General features: G+C 36.1%; 1 protein-coding gene across 1 annotated transcript in view; it reads right to left on the bottom strand.

Moving 5' to 3' along the window:
• Nucleotides 1–10,982, bottom strand: part of LOC134430227 (sodium channel protein type 5 subunit alpha-like) — a 32,635-nt gene extending 21,653 nt beyond the window's left edge. The window contains exons 1-10 of the mRNA XM_063177835.1: nt 10,701–10,982; nt 9,158–9,276; nt 8,562–8,648; nt 7,367–7,495; nt 5,234–5,325; nt 4,185–4,397; nt 3,526–3,607; nt 2,763–2,907; nt 1,384–1,578; nt 126–317 (exon numbers count right to left, since the gene is read on the bottom strand). Coding sequence (XP_063033905.1) covers nt 126–317; nt 1,384–1,578; nt 2,763–2,907; nt 3,526–3,607; nt 4,185–4,397; nt 5,234–5,325; nt 7,367–7,495; nt 8,562–8,648; nt 9,158–9,276; nt 10,701–10,982 — 1,536 coding nt within the window. The remainder of the gene's footprint in view (nt 1–125; nt 318–1,383; nt 1,579–2,762; nt 2,908–3,525; nt 3,608–4,184; nt 4,398–5,233; nt 5,326–7,366; nt 7,496–8,561; nt 8,649–9,157; nt 9,277–10,700) is intronic.
• Nucleotides 10,983–13,330: the final 2,348 nt, after the last annotated feature.

Genomic DNA, 13,330 nt, shown 5'->3' with positions numbered 1-13,330 from the left:
CAGCCACTTCCAACTTCCCTCTCAGGTGCAGGTAATGCTGGCTCCCTCTGCTCCCAAAATCTCATCCTTGAATTTTCATATCACATGCAAATCTAGTGAATGCATTTTCTGCTTCAAATACTTACAAGCTTCTTGTGGCAGCGATCAGGCTGTGAACGAAATATTTGCTCCTCATTTTCCTGGTCATCTGAAATTAAGTTTTGTCTTGAAGTAGGTGTTTCTTTATTACTCTCTTTTCCTTCTGAATTTTTCAAGTCAGCAAGTGGCATTTCAGATGCAGTATGCAAGGCCTTACTGCTTTCTTCCACAGCCAACATCTGTAACAAGAAAAGCAGAACATTTGTCTGTTAATTCAAGGCAAATAGCAATGCATGGACTAGGATCATATACATGTACTTATTATGATATCTGAATTATTTGCACTGACAATTCCTAGGTTTCAAATGTTAAACTGCCATCAAAAGGCAGGAGTACAAAATGCTATTCACAATTCTGAAAGACAAAGCAGGGTTACCTGTGAGCTACTCTAATTAAAGTCTGCCCTTGTCACTTTAAATATTGTATTTTGTATCTGAGGGCTTAGCCTTTCACTTTCCTTTTCTTGATTTGAAAAGGACCTTGAGTCCAAGACAGCAGAAGACTAAGGGCTCAAACTAAATCCTAAAATGTTAAATTTTCCTAAATCCTAATCCTGTTGAAAGAAAAATAGAAAGAAGGAAAAAGAAAAACAGAAGGAAGAAAAGCCTAAGCAAAGCCTGTCAAGGTGGAATATCAGACACAGAAATATTACAGAGCTGTCAACAACTGTAGAGGAGGAACTTCTGGAAACTTTTTGAACTATTTTGGTAAAATGGTGATGCCTAACACTTCAGTGATGAAATTTGATAGTTGCTAGAGAATATTTGCTTGTCCTCTTACAAGTCTGACTTTACCAACTGCTAGCAGAAGATCAGGGATATCTTTTTTTTAAGGTAGAAGATAAAATGTATCCACTCATGCTTCCTTCCTGCAGTAATATCAGGAAGGGATACCCAGAGAAAGGGATTTTTGGGCACAGCAATAATGGTACTGTACAACAACAGGACAAACTATGGAGTGCAGCATTCATGGAATGTCATAAAAATTACTTTCTTGCCAGAAAGCCATTTCTGTACAATGTCAGGTCTGCAAATCCTAAAACTTAGTATATTTTAACTTGGATCTATGATGGGGTTGTGTATAACATATATGTACATGCATACATACATTTATAAAGACATAAAGAGAAATGGAGTGTCAGAAAGTATTTTAAGAAGCCCATGTTTAATTCAAAACATCATTTCCCTAATTCACAAACAGAAAAAAACAAAAGGAACTACAGATCATATATGATCATTTACAAACCTGTTCCTTCTCTATAATTTGTCTGGCATCCTGAAGCATTTTTTCTTTTGCCTCTGTTTCAGCACGTGTTGCTCTGTTTTCCTCTTCATATGCCATGGTTACCACAGCCAGGATCAGATTGAAGAGATAAAATGAGCAAAAGAAGATGACTGCCATAAAAAAAAAGATGCAGGACACTCCAGAGGTACGGATGGTCTGTGAGGAAAAGGGAAAGGTGGTAATAAATTCCAAACAGGCTAATATTTACAAAGCAATTTCAAAATAAATGTAAACAATTTCTTTTTCTATGCAATAGAAAAGGTTAATATATTACAGTGTTTTCAATGAAAAACATTAGGATCTGCTTCTGGTCTAAGTCATACATAAAAATGTCACATACTGCAGAAAAGAATTAACAAATTAAAATGAAATCAAATATCTTCCAGCAAATCAGGCAAATGATCAACAGAGTTTAAGCTATGAGAAGACAAATTCATCTGTAAAGACATAAACAGGTGACTGTAGAAGACATTAATGAAACTCAGTAATAAAGATGAAAGCTAGGATTATCTATACAATCATGAAAGATGTTTTAATTGCAGAATCAGAGGCAACATTTAGACTGATTATCTTATATTTTTTTTAATGGTAGCAGAGGAGATGGTTCAAAATTAAGCTCCGAGACATTAAAAACTAAAAGTAACATGATCTTCAAAGGGCAAAAGATGTTGCATCCATTTTAAAAAGTCACAGCTAATAAAGGCTGATGGAAAAAAGATTTAAAATGGTGCAATATGAAAGGTACAGAATAAGGCAGAGAGTATTGTTCCTGTGTGGCAAAGGTACTGTATAGATATAAGGGATCCAGGAAGTTCTCTACAGGTATTTTTACATCATTTTTTCAAAAAAACACAGAATTGAAAAGTTACATTCAACTCTCAGAATCAAAATATAAAGTCCCCAATTTTTTAGTACCATGTTGTCAAAAATGAAAGTGTGTACGTTGAGCCAAAAGGTTTGGTGAGGAGTCAGCATTTCAAAGGAAGACGAACAGAGGACGTGACAAATCCTCACATTCCCTGCAGTAGCAGGGAGCTCTCTGGCTGGATCTGCTCCATATCTCAGTCCTTTGGTGGTTACACACAAATATTTAACTTTTACATAGCTCTTAACCACCTGAGAGTGTTCTCCAACAAAACTATGAGCATTCACATCAGGGTTGCTGCCACCCAACATCACTTGCACAAGGTGCTACGGCTCAGTCACTTGACTCTATTTCCTTAATACTTACATTGATTTTAGAAGAAATTTGGTGTCAGTAATGTTAAAACCAATACAGACTTTTCTAGTGGACACAAAGCTCTGATTTGCACATCTAAAGTCATTCCAGCAGTACCCACTTGTCTGTACAGACGCTCCCAGTTGTCCTGGGTCATCAGCCGGAACACAGAGAGGAAGGCCCAGCCAAAGTGGTCAAAACTTGTATAACCAAAGTCAGGATTTTTCCCAATCTTCTCACAGGTGTAGTTCTCTGGACACCCACTTCTAACCACAAAAGAAATATTAAACAATACTTATGTGGAGATTCAGTTGAATCTGAATGCAACTAATACACGGCGACAAATAAAGATTTGTTCAGTTTGTCTGAAAAGAGGTTTCATTATTCCCCAAAATATTCCTGCCAGAAGGGCTGATTCATATCTGACCATCCCAGAAAACCATTTATCTAGTAAAGAAAACTAGACAGAAACCTTAGTTTGGGACTAGACAAAAACTCTTATTGATGTGGGATATGTCCTAACAAATACAGAGAGTGGGGAAAAATGGAAATGCCTTTATTTTTAAATAATTCACTAAGATGAGGAGAGGAGAATTTATTAATATCTAAAAGTCTTTAGTGATCTGTTCTCCTTCTCATTTTTATCATTCTACCTTATCATTATACTCCCAGTAGTTAGCAACAAAGTACATATAAAATTGGCTGCATTCTTGTTCTTCATCCTTTTTCTGGTGTGAAATATGTGGTTTTTAATTTAATAACACATCCGTTGATCCATTTCTTTCTCCTGAAAAATCATCACCATTCTTTTAGACCAAAAATAAAACCATAGTTCATGTGGGGGAAAAAATGAAGGAAGTACTAAAAGTGCTTTGTTCACTTACTTGTTACCTCCACTGTACTCACACAGCAATATTTCAGAAGTGTCTTTCAATCTGAAGCATTGCTCTAATATAAAAAAAAAATTAAAGAATCATAAAATTAGAAGTTTTCAGTTTCTACAGCTTTCTGACAGTAAACCAAATATCACTACACTTTATAAACACTCTGATGGATCAAACCTCTGTGAAAGATCCTTTCCCAACAGGACTGATTCTCAGCAGATCTGTCTCTCTGGCAATTTAAAATAAACAGTAACAATTTGCTGCACAACTAACAATGTAAAATTCTATTTGATCTTTGGCAAAAATAAGAATCTCTATGTAAAGTAAATAAAATCCATTAATTACAGAGTAAGTGATGGAAAAAATCATTCTCTGTGCAGTAACCCTAAAATTAATATCCCTGTGCAATGCACAGATAATGAAGAAAATGCTTATAGAAAACTCAGTCCCTCCATCCCACAGATTGCTGATCTTTCTCCAAATCCAAGATTCACTAATCTCATATTCAGTTGTCCTAGAGACTTCATATTACTACTTGTGCAAATGGAAGGACAAACCTTCTTGGCAGAAGTACATTCAACTATACATTAACATGTCTGTGAAAAATCAATACATACATAGGAAGATACACAGATTATGTAAAGAGAGAAAAGAAAAACATTTACCTGCATCATTTGGTACATATATCTTGGCCTCCTTGCATAATGAGTCATTGTACCGATTTTTATCGAGGATACATTTGGATTTTAAATTGCCCATGAAGAGCTGAAGGCCTATTAGTGCAAATATACTCAAGCAAAATACAGTCAGGATCAGCACATCCAAGAGCTTCCTAACAGACTCAACAAGTGAATTTACAATGACTTTCAGACCTAGGAAAATAAGATCCAATAACAGAGAATGTCAGAAAAGGAATGTAATGATGCTCCTATATGACAAGTCATGACAGATGCAGGTTTGTTAAAGACAAAGTATTGATGTGTGGCTTTTGCACTAAAATTAAACACCTTCAATGCTTCATTAATGCTATAATTTCATAAAAAATCAAAATATATTTACAATTACATGGAAATGATAAAGTTAATATATATTATGACCATGAGATATACTGTAATTTATAGATTTTCAAGCCAATTTTTTCAGTTGGACTCTGAAGTCATTCTTTGGTGCCCTAATTAAGGACACAACTTACAAAAAATATTGAATTCTGGATGGCATATACAACACACTGTCCAAAGTATTACATACAATCTAGAGAGTGGCTGTGGTCAGTAAGGAAACAAATTAAAGTTTCTCAAAATGTAAAATCAACATTCTGGGAAATAAACCAGACAAGGATTAGCTAATGAGGAAGAAAATGAAATCAGAAATATGGTGGTTTAGGTATATTATGTTAAGAAAACATATTACATACAGTGGGTTGCTCCAGGAAGACAAATCAGAGACAAAGGCACTGGGCTAAATATAAATGTACATCAGTAATGGGATTAAAAAATAATAAAATAATAATGCAGAATATAAATTTTCCTTTGTCATTTGAAGGAAAAATGATTTAAAAAATTGTTTGGATGCTGCTGAGGATGCAAAACAGTCACACCTTGGGGTCACAAAAAGTGACCAGAGAACTGGAAGATAAAAACAGGAGTGGAATTAGAATTTGCCTTCTGGTGAAGCAGAGAGAAAATCAGTGAGGTGTGTTGTTCCTTACCTGGTATTACTGAAATAGCTTTCAAAGTCCTCAGTACTCTGAAAGTTCGAAGAACTGAAACATTGCCAACACTATGAGATGCAGCCAGGTACCTGCAAAATTAACCCACACTCAAGTGAATGACCAAGATGGAGCTTTTCAAAGCATTTTCTTATGGAGCAGGCAGTAATGAATTCACTGCATAAAATACATCCTAAGATACATGCCTAAAATTAGGAATCTAAGTCCATTTCTAGGCATGGATTAAAGTAGTGGGGCTTTGGAGCAGTGCCTCTGAAAAGAAATACAGTAGGTTCCTACTTTGGGTGGATTTGGATGCTGTAACTTTGGAAGATTTATCCATCAAAATGTCAAATAAATATAAAACTGCCAATGTCATAACCACACTCTTAGACTTCTCTCATCAAAATACATGTTGAAGCTATCTCAAAACAAAATACACACAACAGAAGGAAGTTGAGCAACAGTAGATTTATAATGTGTTTATTCTGTACCACATGGGGCTCTCTAACCTTAAACGGTCAGTGAGAACTTGAGTATTGCAACTTGTTTCAATTTTAACATTTCAACAATTAGAAAATTTCATCAAATCAGTATTTTAAAGCATTGCATAGTCTATACAGCCCTTTAACATGTTAGCCCAAATTTTCTAAGACTTCTTTATGTCAGATAGGATATGAATTGTGACTCATCTCATGACAAGCTCATAACTGGTAACAGAATTCCTTAAAAAATAAAATCTCAATAAAAAAATCTGAGACAAAAATGGTTGAAAAGGCAACCTCCCCCTCAAAGCATGACTTTGTCAGCAGCAGATCAGAGCACATTGGCTTTGCCTAGTCTTGAATAATTAAGACTGAATAATTATCAAGTACCCTAAGCAATATTTACACTTGAGTTAGCAGGTGAGCTCATTTCTAAATAGTTTTCTTTGTTGTTCTATAAGTCATGGAAAAAAAACAGGTGGAGGTACTATACTGTAAAATTGAACATTAATTAATTAGGGATGCAGGTAGGGAAAAAGGACCATAAATTAAATTTTTTATGCACCTGTTGGACTGTCTTGTAATAATTGCAACTATGAGTAACTATCTAGTGATAGATGCTGATGATCAACAGTGTTCAAGCTCCTTAGGAATTCATTATTACCCATAAGAATAATAGTTCACATAAATATTGATGTGTGTGATGACACATGGGTACATATCATCTATTACTTACAAATGAGGAAAAACCTACCTGTAGTGCTACAAACTACTCCCTTCTTTATTATTCTGCCACCTGAAAACTTCATTTGGTGCCTTTAGCTCTCATTGTAGAAAGAAAAATATTATTTATTCTCTTTTTGTCTCTGTGCTGTACACTTCAGCTGTGTTCCTGCTCTGCAATTGTCTTTTCATGTGAGTTTTACTCTATGTAGTTTTTTGGTATGTGGAATTGCAGATATACATATTCACTGCAGCTTTTTTAATTCTGACATCTTTTGACATGAGAGGAGCAAAACTATACAAAGTCCTGAATTAAAACAAAGTCTACACAGAGAAATAATGTGTGCTCTTCTTCTTTAGTCCTTACTCCTGATGTCTTCATTTTCTACCTCCTTCTCTGACCATGCCTGGATGCTGCAGTGGTGCTTTCACAAAGCTGTCTGTTTAAACTCCAACATCATCTTCCAAGCAAGTGGAGGCTATTCCAGAGCCCATAAATTTGTATGTAAAGCAAGGTGTGTTCTTCCTTGAGCATCATTTGACACTGAGATTTCGCCAGTTATTTACCACCAAGTCATTCAACACCTTGTGCCCCATTTTGGACCCTTCTCAAATGAGTTTCATCTGATCCCGAGCACAGCTAAGACAACATAAAGGGGCAGGCTTGGTTTGGGCTGTTTATGCAATTACCTCTTGAAAAAATTCAAATAAAGACTAAATTGAGAACAATCACACAGTTCTAAGATGAGCTTTTCATTTAGGTCTTAGTTTAAAGTCTATTTTTCTCATTGCAGGCATGCAAAATGTTATTCAAGTACAGTTTAGCAGTGAGGATGCCAACAACTGTAAGGAATTTCAGCAACGCCAAATGTTATTTTCTCTTATTTGTCCCCTGAGTGTAAAAGAAAAACTGAGTTTTACTTACATTACAATAATAATAGAAAAATCCAAGCAGTTCCATGGATCTCGAAGAAAAGTAAATTCATTCCAAACAAATCCTCTTGCTACTACTTTAATCAATATTTCAGTGGTATAGACAGCAGTGAAAACATGTCTGAGAAGGAAAGTGTATATTAAAGTTACAGAAACAAAAATATCAATGAGACTGATACACATTCAGGCACATTTCTATGTTTTCTCTGATTTAGTCCCTGCATGGAGATAAAGGTAGAAAATGTGAAGCAAAATGGGACAGGTTGCATTACTTTCAGAAGCATCATGGGGACAAGATGTCTTCCTGAATTTTAGTAAATTTTCCATATAAATCTACAAACACAAACATTCACATAAGCATATGATGCTATTTCTGGATGAAAGATAGCTCACATTTCCTTAAGGAACATTTTCAAGACTGTGTTTAAGTTCTAAAGCAGGCTGGGAAAGTTCAAAGTCTTACCCTTCTGGCAGAACAATAACAACAAAGATGTATTTCAGCCTGTCAAGTTTGCACATTTTATATATTTATTCTGACAAATACACTACAACTGAAAGAAATCCTACAGAAAATTAAGTTCTCACCATGCTTACCCCAAAATAAAAGGAATTAAAATTACAGAACTTCTGAGGCTCCAGGCACATTTTCCAGATTTAATTCTGGAATATGAACTCAAGTTACACTGGATACAGTGCACAAGTACCAAAGGAAGAAAGACATTACAAACAAGTGGCTTCCTAGTGGGAACAACTGACTTAGGAGAGTCACCAGGAAACAGAGGAAAGAACAGAATGAATATTTATTCCTTTATAGCTTTTGCATGAGACAACTACAACAGGCATTCAGGTTATTGTTGTAGAATGAAAGATATTAAGTTAAAATCCTGCTGCCCAGTCTCTCAGAAAGATTTAATCCTCAAAAGGAAAAATAGGCCAACCTCCTCTGTTACTCCAGATGGCAAAATTAGGCAAGGCAGAAAAAAGGGCATATGGTGAGAACCTCTAAGAAAAGGCACTGAATCTCCACAAAAGACTAGGTGATATAATAACAATCCTCAGCCTTCCTCAGGGGTCTATCCAAGAATTTTCAAGCCCCAGAATTAGACCACCACATTATTTAAATTTTTAGTCCTGCATATTAGTATCCTTGGAAAAAATAGTGAGCACATAGCCACTGAGGTACTTACTCAGTCCAGTTGGTTTCTACAAGGTGAGGGATAGTCATAGTCATACAATTGAGTAACACAGTAAATGTAATAATGCCAAGAAAAACTGTGAATAGTAAGTCAAGGAAAAAACCTCTATATTATACAAAATGAGGTTCATGCAAGTTGCTGATTTCCACACACAAACACCACACAAGCATTCATAAGATAACTTTTCATTTGAATATGCTCAGAATTTTTCACGTGTTTTCCAAAAAAACTTATCACAAATTATCCTGAGTTGGAGAGGACCCACAAGGATCACCAAAATCCAATTCCTATCCTTGCACAGGACCATCTCAAGAACCTCCCACCAAGATCAAATCTTCTCAGCTGGGTAAAATTCATGTTTTAAATATAAAAATGAATTCTCTGCATGTGGAGATGGTTTTAGAAGTTAGGACAGTAGTGGGACATAACATGTTTGACATGTTCAGATATGTTCACCTAAAAAGACTTACTTCCACTAGTTAATAATTCCAAATAAAAGCAGAAAAAGCAGAAACAGAGGAACAGAATGACAGAAAATGGCACAGAATATTTTCATATTTAAATCATGGAAACCAATGAAAGGATATGAATGGATCAGAATTTTAATTGCCTTTTTTCTGACTGGATTAAAAGGACCAAATATAAACAAGGCAGGTGTGGCAGAAAATCGGAAAATGGTCCTCCTTTTATTTAACACCATAAAAGTCTATTAAAAAAACAAAAAAGATTCATAGTACATGAAACATTTGAATTAATTAAAAATTTGTGCCAAAATTACTTGTTGAGTTTTTCAAGTCTGCATCTAGAGCTATATCTAACTGCAGTTAGGAGCACAGCTTTCCTTTATTCTAACTTGGAGCTGTGACCTGATTATTCAGATTTTGGAGAAAAGCAGCTCTGTTGAAGTTCATTATTGCCTGAGAGGAAGAAACCATAATGGGAATGAATATGAAGAGCAAGTAATCATATTCATTTGGTCAAAGTAATTAAATTACTACTCTGGGACTGTAACAATAGTCTTAATACCTTACTCGTAGACAGTGTTACAGGCTACAAGAGATTATTTACAAGATGTAGATTGTGTAGCACTGCCAAAATCCTGGACAGTCAAAGCAAATTTTTAATTTTGAAATATCTCTAGATTGTCGCATAACACTGTAAATTCATTCTAAGCTACCTTAAGGTCCATGCAGCTCAGCACATTTGTCATATAGTAAAAATGAAATCTCTTGAATGAAAAACAGTTTCCTAACTTTAATATAAATTTCTTCAGCTCAATCAACCTTAGTTCTTCTTCATCAATAGTATCACTTTGATTACTTTAAGAAAAAGGTATCTGGAAGATCAAAGTCTAAAGCATGTTCTCTGATAAAATTATTACACTCCAATAACTTGTTGGCATACATTAAAACAGCAGCTAGGACTGGATGAAACCTTCTGCTGTTCATAGCAAGTCTTCTTTGATAGTAGTAATAATTTAATTTAAGTATTTAATTTAGAAGGGATTCCTAGACTATCTACTTTATACACTGCTATAGTCAGCATCACCAACCACTTTGGAATAGCATGGAGTATGTGCAATATAAAGATGGAACAACAAACAAAGTCAGTGAGACAAAGTTACAGAAAATTAATTTAAGACAGAAAATTAATTTGATGAAAGTATATAGGTTTGCTACACGAAGTAATGGAAATATCTTAAATGTGCCTCTCTTAATTTGTATAGTATTTGTAATTCAGTGAAAGCATCTGCAATTCCAGTGTGACTGACTGTTGGGCAGGCACTGTTTACACAACAGGGAGCTCAGCCCCACAGGCATCAGAGAAACTGCTCTGGAAAACAAAGCATCACTAAGCCCAGAACATATTTACTATTAAAGTGCACCATTCACATATCATGTTTTCATAATTAATTTTGATTCTTGACTGGAATTTAAAATACCTCTTCATTCCATAATGCAGAGCATACCTTACAACTCTCCCCCAAAAGCTGTCAGTAATGTTCAAAGCTCTGTCAACAGAGCAACCAAATCCCAGCACCTCCTGAACAGAGCTTTTACTATCACTTAAGAGCTCAGCAGGAAAAAATAAAAATTAAAAAAAAAAAAAAAAGTTTTGGGAAGTTTTAACCTTGTGATCACTGTAGTATGGATCAAAATCCTCCAGGGGTTCCCCAACCAGCTCTGCAGGAATGTCCCCATACAGAGATGGCAACGTTTTGCAGATTTTCAGGTCAAGCTGAGGAGTAAGTTTATCTTCTTCAACTCCTTGTTCTTTAGTCTCCTTAGTCTTCTCTTTAACTTTGACTTGCTCCTTTTTTTTGTTGGCAATCCTTTCCTCGATTGCTGCCAAGGACTCAGGGGTGAATCGTCGAAATCTGTTAGCTTCTGATGGCCAAAACAAGGGATCCATTTTTCCTTCTGACTGTTTGTCTCCAGTACTAGAGGTAACTTAAGAAAGAAAGCTCTTGACAGTTACAGAATACCAGAAATAACACACTGCTTTAATATCTATTAGATAAATTATTTTTTACTGCTCTGAAACTCTGTGTCAAAATAGAATAAAATAGAGTAGAATATGAACAGACTATTTCAATTGAAAAGAGTCTACAATGACCATCCAGCCCGACTTCTTGACTATTGTAAGGCCTTGGGCACTGCCCAAGTGCCTCTTAAACACTGACAAGCCTGGGGCATCAACTATCCACCTAGGAAACCTGTTCCAGTGTCTGAGCACCCTTTTGGCAAAGAAACGTTTCCTCATGTCCCATGTAAACCCCAGCAGTGTGGCTTTGGACCATTCCCATACATGTCCTATCCCTGGATCCCAGGGAGAAGAGCTCAGCACCTCATTCTCCACTTCTCCTCCTCAGGAAGCTGTAGATGAAATCACTGACAGCCATGAGGTCACCCCTCAGCCTCCTTTTCCCCAAAGCAGACAAGCCCAAAGCCCTCAGCAGCTCCTTGAAGGGCTTTCCTTCCAGCCCTTCCACCAGCTTTGGTGCCCTCCTCTGGACACACTCAAGGACCTTCTCATCCTTCTTAAATAGCAGGGCCCAGAAGGGCACACAGTGTTCCAGATGAGGCCACACCAACAATGGACACAGCAGGACAATCACCTCTTCTGACCAGCTGGTCCTGCTGTGTTTAAGGCACCCATGATATAAGGCAAAACCAATGAGAAGTACTTGGATTTAGAAGGATGAGTAATGAAAACCAGGCCCAATAAAGATCAATTACTTAATCTGGATCCCCCCTGTGCAATTCAGGTTACAAAAGATAAACTTTTTTTCCTTTGCCTTTCCAGCTTGGAAGCATCAAGATCACACTCTATCACAACTCTGACAATCATCTTATCTTTTTCTCACTGTAAATTAAAGTATCAGCAGCCTTGCACCTCTGTTACTCCTCTTCTGTACTTCCTGAAAACAGAATTAAGTTTCACATGTCCCATCTCTAAGACTCATCAGATCAATCCCTTCCACAGCAAGGCCAACACCAAATTCAGCTCAAGGCTTTGTCCAGTTGCATTTTCAATTATTCTGCTTGAGGTTTAAATCCCTGACAAAGGGGAAGGGTGGCAATGAGAAGCACTGAGGTGACAAGGCAAATACTGTAAGTATTCAGTTACTAATGCCCAAATTTACCACAGAACTGTAGATGACAGCAATTTACATGACACCAGATCTCATCCAAGAAGATGAAGAAAATATTGACCCATTACATAATGATTTGTCCTTTGTGACTCACGTCAAAACCAATTACTTCCATTTAATAAACAATTTTGGTCACTGCCAAGTCCTTAAAACACTCTGCATTTTTGATTGCTGAGGTCCAGCTGTGCTACTCCTTGTGAGCTCGCATCTGGACCATGTTAGAGAATCAATATTCTCTTGCAATTACAGCTCTCATCTTCAGATGCAGATATCTTTATTTTAAAAGAATATGCAAGCAAAAATGATTGTGTAATGATTTTGTTGGGGTTTATGGGACTTGGGAGGGTTTTTTTTTTCCTCCTCTGGGACTTTCCAAGCATGTTCAGATCTGATCAGGAACCGCAACTCAGAGATCAGAATTTACCATGGTAACAAAATGGAAGTATATAACCAAAGAACATTTACTTTGCCAAACCACACAGACCCATTTCCAATCGAAAACTCAGAAGATAAATTGAAAATCGAGATTTTTTTTTATTTTTTAATCTGCAATAACTCTAAGAAGACCAATTTTATCTTCAAAGTGGTTTTAAGGACAATAGAGAAACTCAGCTTTTAGGGAACTACGTCAACTGAAATAAATTAAGCAAAGAAAATGGTTTTAGCAAATGCAAATATCAGTTTTGTATTAAGGATTTCAGAGCTGCATTTAAAATAATAATAATAATAAAAAAATAAGAATGAGACAGAAGTATTGATCAAGAGCAAAAAGATGCAACACCTTCCCTTCAGCAACTGTGACAAGAAGTCATAATTGGATAAACTTCCATGGACATTCATGAGAGGATTTCTTCAGCAGACCTGTACCAGAAATGCACTGTGCCCACATGGAACAGAGTTCCTGGCCTTTGATCAACTTCCAAGTGTTTATAGATTGTGACTTGGGTTAGGAAAAAGGAAGCTAAGAAGATGTGACTGAAAAATACTTCTAATATAAAGGCCTATAATTATATTAAAAAGACAGACTGACTAGTTGGAATTCCTGAGGCTCAGCTAAACTCAACCACTTCACCATATACTACTGAATTAGTTGGATTTTTAAGGG

This window comes from Melospiza melodia, chromosome 1, assembly GCF_035770615.1.
Source record: "Melospiza melodia melodia isolate bMelMel2 chromosome 1, bMelMel2.pri, whole genome shotgun sequence".
Lineage (NCBI taxonomy): Eukaryota > Metazoa > Chordata > Aves > Passeriformes > Passerellidae > Melospiza > Melospiza melodia.
Note: the sequence above shows the minus strand (reverse complement) of the source record. Positions and strands in the feature narration are given on the sequence as shown.